The 15535-nt window shown below is 36.6% G+C and overlaps 2 protein-coding genes across 6 annotated transcripts in view; one reads left to right on the top strand and one right to left on the bottom strand.

The window, feature by feature from the left end:
• The window catches only part of ube2g1a (ubiquitin-conjugating enzyme E2G 1a (UBC7 homolog, yeast)), a 215238-nt gene that overhangs the window by 153001 nt on the left and 46702 nt on the right, over window positions 1–15535 (bottom strand). The window lies entirely within an intron of this gene.
• spns2 (SPNS lysolipid transporter 2, sphingosine-1-phosphate) overlaps window positions 1–15535 on the top strand; it is a 117450-nt gene that overhangs the window by 81701 nt on the left and 20214 nt on the right. Inside the window, 5 exon segments of the mRNA NM_001083847.1 lie at window positions 331–482; window positions 5007–5073; window positions 11912–12054; window positions 13951–14103; window positions 14196–14385. Of these exon segments, the coding sequence (NP_001077316.1) occupies window positions 331–482; window positions 5007–5073; window positions 11912–12054; window positions 13951–14103; window positions 14196–14385 (705 nt within the window).

The raw sequence follows: 15535 nt of genomic DNA, 5'->3' as shown, positions 1-15535 counted from the left end.
TGTTATGCACTATGACACACTATAGTACATAAGAAGAAACATTTGAATCTCGTGTCCTGATGCCAGTTTATTATTTTAAAATCCTCATAAAACTCTATGTCAAGTAAATTATGCTGAAATCAGGTAAAATCATGTAATCTGAACAGAGCTTTAGGCGACTTTCATAGCAGAAATAAACAGGCTTTATAATGGACTCGGAAAATTATGATCTGTAGAAGTTAAATGTCAAGGAATGTGAGCCATGTTTTTGTTGACTGTTCACAAGCTATGAATAATTGAAAAAAATCCTTTTCTGAAAACGTTCTGATCATGCAAACTTTTCTTTTGCAGTATTACTGGTTGTTAGTGCTGTCCAGATGCTTGGTGGGTATTGGAGAATCAAGCTACTCATCTATCTCTCCGACTATCATCGGAGACCTGTTCACGAACAACAAAAGGACTGTGATGCTCTCTGTCTTCTACCTGGCCATCCCACTGGGAAGGTGAGTCCCAAAAATGTTGAGCAATACTAATTTGCTTTCTTTTCAGTCCAATACATTCAAAGCAAAACACAGACTCAGACTACAGGAGTTTTTTTTTCATACACTGATATGTTTTCCAAGAAATTGTTTAAAGACAGTTGGTTTGCTGTTGCTAATCTTCAACAAATACCAAGTGATTTTCTCAGTCCACTGAATAAGTACACTAGCAGTCATATGTTGCTTACTAAATCATAATTAATAATCATTCTGATTTGACATTGATTTAAATGCCCTGACGTGTTTGTGAGCAAATTGAGAGGTTAACAATTTGATCTATTACCTCATATTACCAAATTATCTGGGTTGAATATCAGAACAGACTGAGGCTGTGGACAAGATCTTATCTTAGATTTTTGGAAGGGCTGAATCATGGATAAGCTGGTGGATGAACTACTACCCAACCGTACGTATTTCAACCACCAATACTGAAAATCGTAATATACATTAAAGCATTTAAAGTCAGGTTAGGTGAACTGCGACTGACGAGAACTGCTTCTGACAGCCAGACAATCTCAGATATCATCTGAACTCAGTAAAGGTCAGTTGTGGAGAATTGAGCTCAGCGACCGAGTGCGCTTTGGGTGGTCACCGCCTCAAACGGTCCAAATAGACAATGATATTCTAAATCTGTCGTTGCTGTAAAAGACTTAACGCTCACCTATTTCGGTCACTTAACACAGGCTGTGGCATTTTATGTTGCTTACTGAGGTGGAAAAAGCCTGGAGAGAAAAGGGGGTGGAAAAGCAGAGGAAAGGTGATAAAAAATGAATGCATGTATGTATGTGCGATTTATTCTGCATTGCATTCTAATGGGAGAGATTATGTAGAGTAGAAAAACTAATACTCAAGTGGCCGAATAACACCAAGTGGCTAAACTAGGCAAAAGAAATATCTGAACGCAGCAGCTGTCGCAATTAGACCTGTTCTTAGAGCTAGTAATAGTATCGATGAGAGATTGAGTGCAGTTAGCGGAAAGGACGAGATGGAAAAATAGCTGGCCCAGGAGAGTTGTGGTATTTGTGGACTAACTGGGTTCGGTCCTAACAAAACGATCGACGGTACAAACAATAAGAGGTGAAAGACCGGAGCACTGCAGTATGCCGCCTCACTTCCTGTCTATGTGCTGTGTTTATCAGGTTGTTACTGTTTCCAGGAAGTGACTTCAGCCATCAGAGAAAGGTTTTGCAGGAAATTTTAGTCCTCTTTTGGGCATGGAAAAACACTTTAGTTGCTAATAAACATGGAGAAACAGTGTATTATTGATCATTTTTCTTACAAAAACTTAGACAAATGGCAGTGCCAGAGGATGACTGTACCAAGTATCAAGCGGTAGTGTTCCTGTAATTAGTGTAGGGATAATTAAGGGGTTTTTGACATTGAACGAAGTCCAGTCGAAACAGTGGGCTCATGTTGAGAGCCATATGTACTTGCTGATAAGGTCCTATTGTTTGATGAATCAGGTCAGGTTGGTCCATCAGTCGGATATGCCAGGGTCAGTAAAATGTAAACAACGTGTTTTACCTGCTGAGCGACAGCCTGGCGCGACTGTCTGGGAACACAGGAAGTGTGTGTGAGGTTAAACGCTGGGAGGGACGCTCCAAATTTAAACAGAACGATTAAAACACTGCAGTTTTGCCAGGGCCTGACTTGCAATAAATAACGAATGTCCGCAAAATACAACAGTCTGCTGTAACAAAGCTCTATAGGTATATGCAGTATTCCAGTTTAATATAAACAATCAGCAAAGTGGAGGAATGTAAGGAATGTAAGTGGAGGAAATCAATTCCAATCAAGGTTTATTCATGATAAACTGCAAAGACAAAAAACTAATTCAGTTAGTATATCCTGTTTTCGTGGCTTGCACACCTTCACAAAAGAACCAGGGAAAACAATCCTTAAAATAGCAAGAATAAACTTTTCTTTTCACTTCCTGTTATTTATTGCAAATCCGTGTGAGAGCGGTTGGTAACAGGTGCACAAACATGGGAAAGAGAAACAGAGAGTGAGTGAGAATGAGCAGAATAATGAATAAGAGAATATAGAGGAGTACTGTGGTACTGAAATGGAAAGCTGATGGAAATAAAAACAGTGAGTCCCCCATTTTCTTATACAGACTATGACCAGGGAGAGAAAACAGTTCATACAATGTCCGATGACAGACAGCTCAGTCAAATAACATTCAGCGGTATTCACAAACTAGATAATCAGCAAACAGAGAGCAGTGCCTCATCCACACCAAGATCATAACAGTGCAATTATGAACTTTATCAGACTGTAAACAGGATGCAGAGTTGAGAGAGTTTCGTCTGCGTCTGAAAAAGATGTGACTCACAGATTCCTCAGATACCGACATGGCTCAAATGATCCCACCTTAAGTGTTCGCCTTTCCCCTATTCCTATATCACTCTCTGTCAGGCAGCCTTACCTTAGAAGGACTTAGCAAAAAAAGTTCATGAGACACATGCTCTCTGCAGCCGTATCCTACAACCTCAGACAGGGACTCTCAGAAGTAGGTCATCTGAACCTTTGATCTCAGCATTTCACCACAGTTCCCAAATTCATCCAAAAACCCAAGAAGCACAATGTGGGAAGCAGACTTCTCCTCCCAGACATCTCTCTCTCCCTTTCCCTTGGAGCTGATCTGTCATTGTAAGCCCCAGAGTAATGCTAAGTGGTTGACTCTCTTACATAGCCAGAGGTGATGTTCTGTGTAAAGCCATTATCAGCAGCATTAGTATGCAAGCTCAGTTCAGTCAGCCTACCCAGTGCATGAAAGTTTTAGGTTTGCATGACACATCTTTGGGTAGGGAAGACAGCTGGGAAAAGAAGATAGACTGATTGAATGAGACAGGCACTTGGCAAAACAGTTTAAACCAGCAAAAGCTGGGGAGGCTGATCTGATCAGTAGTTTTAAAGGAGTTTTGGGCAATTACCCTTCAAGGCAATTTGACTGACAGGATATTCGGCCAATCATAACGCGATATACTATTTCTGTCTGACACTTTGTCCATAAGGTATCATAGTAAAGTAAAGGCTGGTTTATACTTATGCATCATGTGATCGCATTGCGTGTAGCCGTGCATTTATACTTCTGTGCGATGTTTATGTTGCTCTGCAATAACACTTCCAAAACAGTTAGGTTGTTAATTTTCCTCTGTATCAAGTTTTTCCATAGTTGTTTTGTTTTTTCTGAATGCTACCTTAATGTAAAAGTTGCTCAAACCCCCTTTCAGAGGTGGGCACCGGCACACTTGCAATAACTTTACTCATAAGGTAAACACAAAACAAAAGTTTCCATCTGGAGCTCCTTCATGGGACTCGACACTCATTGCAATGGGTTTGTGCAGCTTTCACCACCGCCCTCACTCGTCAGTGCTACCAAGTTAACCAATCACAGATCTTGCGCTACACTATGTTGCGACATGTAGTTACATTTTTTGAGAGGTGCGCATCAGCGTTGGCGTTAGCCACGGCAAAGGCTATGCAACCACTCAAAGGCTGCGCAGGACCATACACGTGTGCTTGATGCAGAAGTATTAATCCACCTTAACATTGGCGATTAACATGAAATATTTTGAAAATGTGTTTGTATGGGTCTTGCAACACAGACAGCAGGTTGCCTGAAAGGCTGGGCAATTTACAATTTCCTCCTTTCCCAAAACTTGAGAAGTGTATGAAATGGATACATTTACCTGTCAATCAGTGGTGCTTTAACTACTGCTGAACAGATGAGGTAAAATGCAAAGTCTTGAGACTGAACTAATCTTTATAGCATGACTTTGGCTTAGTACCTTATTTATCAGGGGTTGCCACAGCGAAATGAACTGCCAACTATTACAGCATATGTTTTACGCAGCAGATGCCCTTTCAACCGCAACCCAGTACCGAGAAACACCCATACACCCACACACACTCATACTTTACAGCCAATTCATATAATCCAAATCACCTATAGCGCATGTCTTTGGACTGTGGGTGAAACCGGAGCACCCAGAGGAAACCCACGCGAACAAAGAACGTTTAAACTCCACACAGAAATGCCAACTGGTCCAGCCAGGACTCGAACCTTCTTGCTGTGAGGCGACAGTGCTAACCACTGAGCCACTCTGCCGCCCTTGACTGTTTTCAATTGTAATTAAAGTGGTCAAGTATCATAACATTCAGATGAATGAAACTAAACACATGTACCCACAGTGCATTTTTTTTCTGCTAGTGACATCACTGCTTGCAGCTATGTTTTTAAACTTTTTTTTCTTCATGTTATTGCAGGTTTATTTTGTTCTCTTGCCAATTAGCTTTTCACATAAAAACTGCCTTAAGTCTCTAAAGTAAACAATAAACTATAAAACATACAAATTCAACACTAAAACTGCCCTGGCCTATACCGGCTTAAACTAGCCAAAACCATCTGGAGTGTAGATGTTTACGCTTTGAATATGATATGTTTGCTTGTGTATAATAACATGTTTTGCTCTCTCTCCGCAGCGGTCTGGGCTACATCCTGGGATCAATTGCTAAAGATGCTGGAGGGCATTGGTACTGGGCACTGAGGGTAAGAGCTGCCGAAATGTCTCTGTGTGTTACATCAATATTTTAAAGGAAGCATGAATAACCTCCACAAATACACGCCATTTCCTCTCGTCCTGCTTAAAAATATCCCTAAAACCCATGGCAGACAGGTGAATCCCAAAATACTTTCAGCCTGTCTCTTGAAAAAGCAACAGAACATTCCTGCCCCCTTCAAGCCACTGCAATGGGCATTGACAATCCGGCAAGCTTAAGTGCATTAATTTAGCATTACCTCCAGCTCTCTTGGGTCCCGCTCACACACGCTATCCGTGAGTAATGCAGTAACAAGGTCCTCACAGTTCTCACTGTGGTCTTTGTATTACCGAGACCCAGTAGAAGAGGGGGCTCACTTACACAGGCCCTTTTGTTGCAGGCTATTCCTTAGCCTTGAGGGTTTGCCGCCCTAACCAAACGAGCCAAACTGAGCACTTTGTAATACGGCTAAAATTTGTAATTTTTGAAATGATTGAGTGAGAGGAAGGGATGTGGTGTTTTTGGGCAACGAAAGTGAGAGCTAAAACAACTGGAGAAAGTGCGTGGCCTCTTTAGATTCCTATCTTTCGTCCTTCATTTAAGCTGTTTTAAAACCAGATGCTTCACTTGTTCAGTTTAAACTTTAACAGGTGAAACTTAACAGGTGGGCTTCATTACTCCATTATACAGGGGCTGTTTACAACTGGTCACTTCATGCCTTTTTCTCTGATCCGATTTGTGAAAACAGTTCCATTTATATTTGGCCACATAAATGAGTCTCCACTAAATGGATATAAATCTGATCTTCAAATTCCACAATATATGCAAATTTTACTGGGTTACGTCGACTAAAGAGCCAGATTCAGTTTATATAACAAATTTTATTTCACAATTTTATTTTTGCTTCAGAAATGTAAGCTATATATCTTTTTCTGCAAACAAATTATTTCATACTTTATGCAGGCTAATGATTATTTTCGGTCACATGACCTGTGCGGAGACCTAGTTGCTGCTTGTTTAAACTACTTATTGATAATGAGCTGAATCAACACAATTCTTGAGGGCTTTTGTTGGATATCTTAGTTGTTTTGTGTTTAATCAACTTGATTTGTCAAAATAATTAAGTTAACTTAATTGATTTTTGTTGAGACAACATGAAGAAATTGTTTGGAACTGTGCATTTTTTCAGTGAATGAGCCGCTAAACTGGGATCTCCATAGAGGTGGCCAGTGCTGGGCAGTAGTTTAACTACATTTCTCAGTAACGTGGCGGTAGCTTTCTAAATCAAACAGCTTTTCATAAGTCAAGTAGCAATGTAGCGTCCACTCAAGCTACATTTACTGATCGCGGATCATTAAGTGATGGCACCAACATTCATGGAGCTGTGAGGCCGGTGTCTAGCCGAAAAAAGTAGATCCATATGATGGCGAGAATGACGATTTCTTCCTCTACCTGTTTTACGGTGGTCGGCAACAAACTTTTTGGTGCGTTACTCCTACCTCTAACTCTAGTCGGTGACATCGCCAACCAATTAGGCTAATACAAAAAATTAGCTTGATAGAAAGATGACTGTGGGAGAAAAGTTATTTCTGAAGCAGGATTATACCTCTGACTATACCTCGAGAAGTACATGTTAAGATGTAGTACAGACTAAGGTAATTACTATTAATTCATGATAGTTTCTAATGATACTACATTATGTAGTGTAATTCATTAATGAAGTATATATGTAAATGCACAATATAATGCTTATTCCTTAATATTTCCTTTTACTATAAATTACTATAATATTTTAAATGTGTAACATCTAATTTTGTTGGATTTTTGGATTTTGCTGTTATATTTTAGAATTTGTTAGTTTAGTACAGCATATTAATTGCATTAGATCACTAAACTGAACAATTATGCCTCAAATGTTTCACTGACAGTTTTATTGATCACTGTAATGCCTGGGTTTACTTCAGGAAGGCACAGAATCACAGGAGTATCAAATACATAGATTTATTAACAAACACTTACGTGGAAGGACAATGGAGACTCAGGAATGACATAGGGTGGAAAAAGACATCAACTGAGACAGAATACCAGACGAACACTGAATGACACACAGGGACAATAAATACACAGAGAGTGATTGAACTGATTGTATACAGGGGTGAGACACAGGTGAAAGCGATGAACAAACTAATGGAGAGAACTAGAACAAATGAGCACATGGGGAAGGTCACATGACGAAAACAAACATACATGGAAGACAGAATCTGACAATCACTTAGATATGATTGACTTGAATTTAAGTTGCTTGGATTTAAAAATGAATATTGCAAAAATAGCTAAAATGTAGCTAAGCTACTTTTGCCAAGTAGCTTTTAGCTTAGCTTGCTACATTTCCCAGAGGGTAGCTTTTAGTGTAATTAAGCTTCATTTTAAGTAGAGTAGCTAATAGCTTAGCTCACTACATTTTTCAAGTAGCTTGCCCAACACTGGAGGTGGTTCAAGCAATCGTTTTTTTTTTTTACATATCTTGAATGCATTTCAGAAGCCATTTACACCTGTCCTTTTCATGATCATATAGCTATCCAATTAGAAAAAAACACATGAAGAATCCACCAAGGCATTGTCATAAACTTGAACAACATTGTGTGGCTCTCTTTTAAAACTCTTAGGCCTAAAAGGAAACTTTAAGAGGAGTGTTAAACTCTCTCAAGCTTACAAGAACTCCCTCTCTCCATGACAGTTATATGACCCTCGGGAACACAATTGGCTTTATTGGGAGCAAGTTAGTTGGACTGCTTTTGCAAACAGTAGTAAAGCGCTATTTCTTGAGCTCTTGGATGGTGTAAAACATTCCTTGAGATGACAAAGCTCACGGTTTGGGGGACTATTAATCATCGCCAGCACTTTAAACCAGTATAAAAACAACATACAGATGAAAAGGGACACAGTATCGGCCATATCCTGCCCTGAGAGGGGAAAAAACACTCCATGCCACTTTCCGCTTGTTTTGCAGGCCTTAAAGAACTTGATCGCCTTCCGTTCTCAAAGAGGGAGTGTGTTTTTTGGGATTGAAGGATTATATAATAATTATTGAGAGCCATATCAATCTTCTTAGGGTCATAGAGTGAAAATGCCAGCAGAAATTGCACCTTGATCTTTCTTTCTTTGATTACACTTGCTCTCTGGCATCCCACGAAAGAAGCTACTAGTTTGAGATTATCAGGAAAGGGCAGCGCCATACAAAACGAGGAAGAATGTGAGGCAGAGTCAAAGTTCAAGATGACTGATCAACGCAGGCTTTGATATGAAACTGGACCGGAGAGGAAGGGAGGGATCCCCTTTGGTGACACTCAGAACTGACAGCCACTGCAAAGACCTGTTTTACGGCTGCAGGGTTTTCTAGTTATGGAGGGATAACAAGGCTAAATCCAGGCTTTAGTGAGACACTGCAGCTCTGTATCAAAGCACCATGGTGCACAAGGATACACAGTCAGTCCACAGAATCACAGTACGGTGCAGGAAACAGCAGCATTTCAGTTGGAAGCAGTGCTACTTTATATTCTCATCTAGTTCATTAGGCAGATTTATGGTACTGAAATTAGCAAGTAATTATTTAAAAAAAATATATAATAATAATAATAATAATAATAATAATAATAATAATACCAATTATAATAGAAATAATGATAATAACAATAGTAATAATAATAATTATTATTATTAGTAGTAGTAGTAGTAGTAGTAATAGTAGTAGTAGTAGTATTAAATAATGTATTATTTTCCAGTAATATCTCTTAATACTGTATGTGTACAAAATAGCACATATATTAAGTGGCAAAATTCTTTAATTATTATAAGGATTAATTATCCAATTTATTCTTGTACACTGTATCTGTACATATTTATATGTATGATACATTTATTAAATCAAAACAGTAAATTAATAACTAAAATAAGTTTAGTAATATTGTGAGATATTTCTACCCTGAACAAGCTACAATAAGTACAAAACTCAGCAGAATTCGGACTAGAACCAGAGCAAGAGAGCACATAACCCCAATTTTGTAAACTCTGCACTGGCTTCCTGTCAGTTATAGAACTGATTTTAAAACCCACATGCTTTTGTAAAAGGCCTTGAATTGTCTAGCACCACAATATTTATCTGAGCTTTTAATCCCATACACTCCTAGACATGCTTTACGCTCGCCTGATACTGGTCTTTCTCAGTCTTATTTTCTTCATTGGCACCTGCTGTAAATTGTGGAACTCTTACCCTCTGATATTCACATTGCAGAATCCCTGAGTATTTTTAAATCATCCTTAAAACTTACTTTCTTAGTTTTTATTTGATTTTATTTGACTTTTATGGGATTTTTAGATCTATTACTATTATTATTTTATATGTTTAATTATTTTTTCTTATTACATTTTGTTTGCATTCATCATTGTATCTTTTACTGCTGCACATTTTATGTCTGTAAAGTGCCTTGAGATAAAAGATGTGAACCTACAGTGGTCTCACAGTTTGCTTCGGTTATGATTATCATGTCATCGATTCGGTTCAATTTCGATATCTCGGTGCATTGACTATGCTTTCCAGTGGAAAACATCGTCAATGCACCAAGATATCAAATTGAATTACAAGAATTCTTGTATTAAAATGTATAATTTTTACAGTATATACATCTTATAGGCATGTGTAAAACAATACTGTCTTTTAATACACGTAGTCAGATATATGAACTGTACCTTTAATTTTACCTGCTCAAAGAAAACACTCTTTTTGCATCAAACAAATCTCAAGTACATGCACAGAACAACATGAGAACTTAAAGCAAATAAACAAATGTAAATATTAGAAATGGAGTTTACTTTTATTTTCTCCATAGCAGTGAAACATGGGCTTCTGCTGTAACTTCAGTGTCAGTAAATGACTGTCTAGTACACACATGCAGTGAACTGTGCAGAGATTCTGTGTTTTATTTACTTACGCTCACCTCCTTCGCCATAGTATTATAACGTGACATAGCACTTATGAGATAAATGACATCAGTACGTAATAACCGGTTAGGAACGATTACTGAACAAATACCAAATTGTCCGCGTCTGCATTGCAGTGCACCGAAGTAGCAATTCATTTTGACACCCCACTTGAGATGCTACTTTTAAAGGCGCTTAAAAAATAAAGATTATTATTATTATTATTATTGTTGTTGTTTTCATTATTGTTGTTGATATTATATAATTATTCATAATATTATTATTGTTATTATATTATTATTACGAATATTATTATTGTTGTTATATTATTATTCATATTATTGTTATAATAATAATAATAATAATAATAATTATTATTATTATTATTACTATTATTGTTGTTGTTTTTATTATTTTTTTGTTGTTATTGTTGTTAATATTATTATTATTATTATTATTATTGGTGGTGGTATTATTATTATTATTATTATTATCATTACACTTTTTACACTTATTACCCTTTTTTATAACACTTTTTTCAGTTTCTTAAAAACAGCATTATTTTAAAGATTTTGTAACGATGTCAAACTAATTATAAAAAACTAACAAACTAAGCAGTATGAAAAACAATGTAAGTATTTTAAAAGGCTAGTTTATCCTCCAACAAAATAAACTTGATGTTAATTTATCGCAAGGATATCCAAGACTATTTTCCCGTAGTGATATTAGCTGAAACTATGATCCTTGGTGATTCATAAAACATAAATCAAAGCCAACAGGCACATTAAGAGTCAATAAAACATATTCACCTCTACATGAGTCATTGTAGGACTTTTTGTTGTATAAAAGTCATATAAGACAAAATTTACACCAACGTTTTATTTTTTCTGCAGTGCAGATGTACTAGATCTTTTCATGCACGCATATACACACCCATAAGACTCACAATTGTGTGCAGAGCTTTGCATTAATGTGCTATAAAAGATCTCCAGGAGGATTGCATCTGACAGACAGAATTGCTTTGGCTTTCACAAGCGACGGAGGCGCTTATGCTGCTTCCATGTGGGCGAGCAAACCAACTAACACATGCACACACACACACACACACACACACACACACACACACACACACACACACACACACACACACACACACACACTGCTGAGCTGTAGCCATCAGGAAGGATGATAAAAGAGATAATAGCTCATGGCCTGGTGGACTGCAGCTGCTCCCACACAAGGGAGAAAAGTGAGAAAGAAAAGCAGAGGATGAAGAAAAGAAACATCACCTAATGGAGTCCACTTCACACGGCAGTCCAGTACACCGCCAACACTACACACCCTCATGCAAATACAAATAAAACGCCTCTGTAACACACAAAACCATAAGCTAATCACTAAATTATGGACTCGACAAATAACTCGCTAGACCAAACAGGATGCAAGACGGTTTCTTATTGTTCAGCCCGGAGGATTTTGTTTATAGCAAATGGCACAGGCTCACTGTAACACAAGCAAAAGTGTTTAGTCTAGTTACAGTACTAAAGCTGGAAGAATTCTCCCGTTAAATCTGTGTAAAATAAAACTTTGGTAAGATTATAAAGATTTTATTTGACTTTATTTAATTATATTTGTTTGTTTAGTTTTATTTATCTATTCAATTGAGTTTAATTAAATTATTTATAATATAACAACATATTTATACATGTTTTTAATAAAAAATACCAATGGTGTAGAAAAGTAAACATAAGATGTATTCAATAAAAATTTCTTAAAAAGCAGAGATCTTACTCAAGACAACTGTTATTATTTTTCAAGGCTAAACTCTTTCTAAAACGTGTCATATTTTTATTTTTCTTCCCCGTCTTAAGGTTTCTCCTATGTTGGGTCTGACTGCTGGGACGCTCATCCTCATCTTTGTCTCAGAACCGAAGAGAGGAAGCGCTGACCAACCTGGTGGACGATTAAAGACACGCACTTCCTGGGTCTGTGACATGAAAGCTCTCGCCAAAAAGTATGTTACATGTTTATTCTTTTTCTGTACACATCACTTTAAGAATCCAATGAACCTAATACAGTATATTCTGGACTGGAGTGTACCAGATGTAAAAACTTAACAATCAGTCAATCAGAATATTGATCCCCTCTTAAAGGGACACAGTTCAAGTCAGAATTATTAGCCCCCCTTAATTATTAGCCCACCTGTTAATTTTTTCCCCAATTTCTGTTTAAAGGAGAGATTTCTTCAACACATTTCTAAACATAATAGTTTTAATAAATCCAATCTAATATCTGATTTATTTTTATCTTTGCCATGATGACAGTAAATAATATTTGACTAGATATTTTTCAAGACACTTCTATACAGCTTAAAGTGACATTTAAAGGCTGAACTAGGTTCATTAGGTTAACTAGGCAAGTTAGGTTAATTATATAAGTTAATGTATAATGATGGTTTGTTCTGTAGACTATTGAGAAAAGATATAGCTTAAAGGGGTAATAATATTGACCTTAAAATGTTTTTTTATAATCAAAAAACTCTTTTATTCTAGCTGAAATAAAACCAAAAAGACTTTCTCTAGAAGAAAAAAATATTATTAGACATACTGTGAAAATTTCCTTGCTCTGTTAATCATCATTTGTGAAATACTTTAAAAAGTAATAAATCAAAGGGGGTTTAATAATTCTGATTTCAACTTCAGTTCACCCAAAAACAAATGTCCTCATTATTTGCTCACACTCAAAAAATACTGACCAAAACAAGATATTCAAAAAAAAAAATGTTGCGGAAGAAATCTGAAATTGACATCCATAAGATAAGATAAGAGTTACTGTGGAAGTCAATAAATGTTTTTTCCACAACATTCTTGTGTTAAACAGCCGAAAGAAGCTCAAACAGATTTGGAACAAGTGGACGAAGGGTAGTGATGACAGAATTGACATTTTTGGGTGAACTATGACTTTAACATCTACAGTTTTTACAGTTCTGCTTTCGCTTGAACTTATTGAGAGCTTGAGCAGTGCCTAAAAACAGCAATTGAGTAGTTGACAAAATTTCAAGCAGTTTATGAACTATTCCGTGATGTGACATTTTGTAATTCAACTAAAGTTATTACAATTGTAACTGCTTTTTGTTATTTTCCTATTACATTTTAAATATAAATACTGTATATATTAAGGTATTTAATTTGACAGAAGTGCACACACTGGTCCCTCATTATTCTCAGGAGTTACGTTCTAAAAATAACCTGCAATAGGCAAAATCCGCGAAGCAGTCCGCTTTATTTTTTACAATTATTCTAGATGTTTTAAGGCTGTAAAACCGAATATGTACGAAACTATAAATTTATTTCATAATGACACCCTTCAGCCACATAACTTCTACCTTTTTAGCATGTCCAGAAGTCCAACTTTTTTTGCGATGACTAGCATCTTCCTCTGCCTTTTGGGTGCTACCGTGGGTGCCTTTGACGGTGCAGAAAGTTTCGCCGACATTATGGGGTTTGTTGGGGGATAAAACTTGCAAAGATACAGTACAGCACTCAGAGTCACACTGCTAGTGATCGAAGATTTATGTAAATTTGGCAAGATGAACACATTCTGTACTGTACAGGAGACACGGCATGGAGGAGATTGATCGACAATAGTCTACAACCAGTCAGGACACAACACAATGTGCTGTACAAAAAAAAAAAACATGTCAAATTGCACAAAAAAAATTCTGTGAGAACACAAAAGGTGAACCGCCTCATAGCTAAGGAGCACTGTAATAATAACATGTATTTGTATAATAACATTAAAAGTGGATTTATATTTTTAGACTTTATTTTACACCACTATCTTTGTTGTTGCCAAACTGCAAAAAAAAACGAGATAAATTCATATTGATAATTTTTCTTTGTGTTTCCAGTCGTAGTTATGTATTTTCATCTCTGGCATCGGCTGCTGTGTCGTTTGCCACGGGGGCATTTGGGATCTGGATCCCACAGTACCTGGTCAGAGCTCAGGTGGTGCAAAAGTCAGCAGAGAGCTGCACATATCAACCCTGCAGCAGCAGAGACAGGTCAGAACACACACGCACACACTCCGCTTGAAAACTGATGTTCATAACAAACATTATAAGTTTGACAAAGACTACCTCTCTGCTATGTCCAGTTTAATATTTGGAGCCATCACATGTGTGACGGGGCTGCTGGGAGTGGTGATCGGTGCTGTGACCACACGACTTTGCCGTCAGAAGACGGAGCGTGCCGACCCGCTGGTGTGTGCGGTCAGCATGCTGGGTTCTGCCATCTTCATCTGCCTCATCTTTGTTGTGGCCAAGAAGAGCATAGTTGGAGCTTATGTAAGTGGATATATTTTGTGTTTGCATTCAGCTTATTACAATAAATAAATAAATAAATCAATCAATAAAATTATATTATTTATCTATACAGCTACGAAAAAAAATGTACAGACCATGTGATTTTTTAAATAAATGTTTAGCTTATTTTTTAAACCACATTATATTATCTTCAAACAACAAAATACCAATGTTTTAACTTTGGAAGATTTAAAAAGCAATATTTGGCACACCATTCTGTTTTAATTATTAATTTTATTTAATATCCTTTGTGTTTATTTCATATTCCTTGCTGATAGTAATATAATTCTTCATTTTATGTCATATTCCTTGTTATTTTCTTTTCATTATTATTTATTTATCATCATTTATTAACTATTTTTACCTTTTCTTTGTTTTGTTTTTTGCTTGTTTTGATTTGACAGTTTGTATAATCTGTATGGATTTTTCAGATTAGTTTCAACCCTGCTAAAATCTGCAATAATAAAATAATAATAATGAAAATTCAACATTTGCTTAAAAAATGATTCTTTCTGTAACCAAAAAAAAAAAAAAAACTTCTAAACAACAATATTTTAATTTCAAAATAAACTTTTGAAGTCCTTTATGTAATAAACAAATCTTAACATTCTTAACTCAAACCTCCTAAATAGTAAATCCTGAGACAAAGAATTGTTAAGTGCTCTCCAATTTTGCTCCATAAATTAGGAATAAAACAGCTGTCATTATATTGGTTGCATTGGAATTGAGGTGCAGACTCAAGCATTCTCTCCTGAAAGCCTTCTGAACATTAAGCATCAGCCTATCTCTATGGAGCTTCTTTCTAACTAACCTATTATTACCATTCACTAAAAGTCAAATAAGGTCACTTCTATCCAGAGTTAAAGACTTTAAACGATAAAAAGTCTGTTGCATTCAGTGGATTTAACAGCCATAGTTGCTTGGCAGGATTGTCGGATCCAAACCCAACACTAAAAGAATGAGAGCGACAGGCGCTGCGTACTTGTTTAATTGCCATGTAAAGCAGGAAAAAGGAGCAACTTTCACAGTTACTGCTGAGAAACAATGGACTGTGGCATTTGTGAGTCACTAATAGAGAAAAGTTATGCTGTATAAGAAAAAAACATCTACCAGGTCACACTCGTTCTTCCAA

This window comes from Danio rerio, chromosome 5, assembly GCF_049306965.1.
Source record: "Danio rerio strain Tuebingen ecotype United States chromosome 5, GRCz12tu, whole genome shotgun sequence".
NCBI classification, from domain to species: domain Eukaryota; kingdom Metazoa; phylum Chordata; class Actinopteri; order Cypriniformes; family Danionidae; genus Danio; species Danio rerio.
This window is presented reverse-complemented; position numbering and strand designations above follow the sequence as displayed.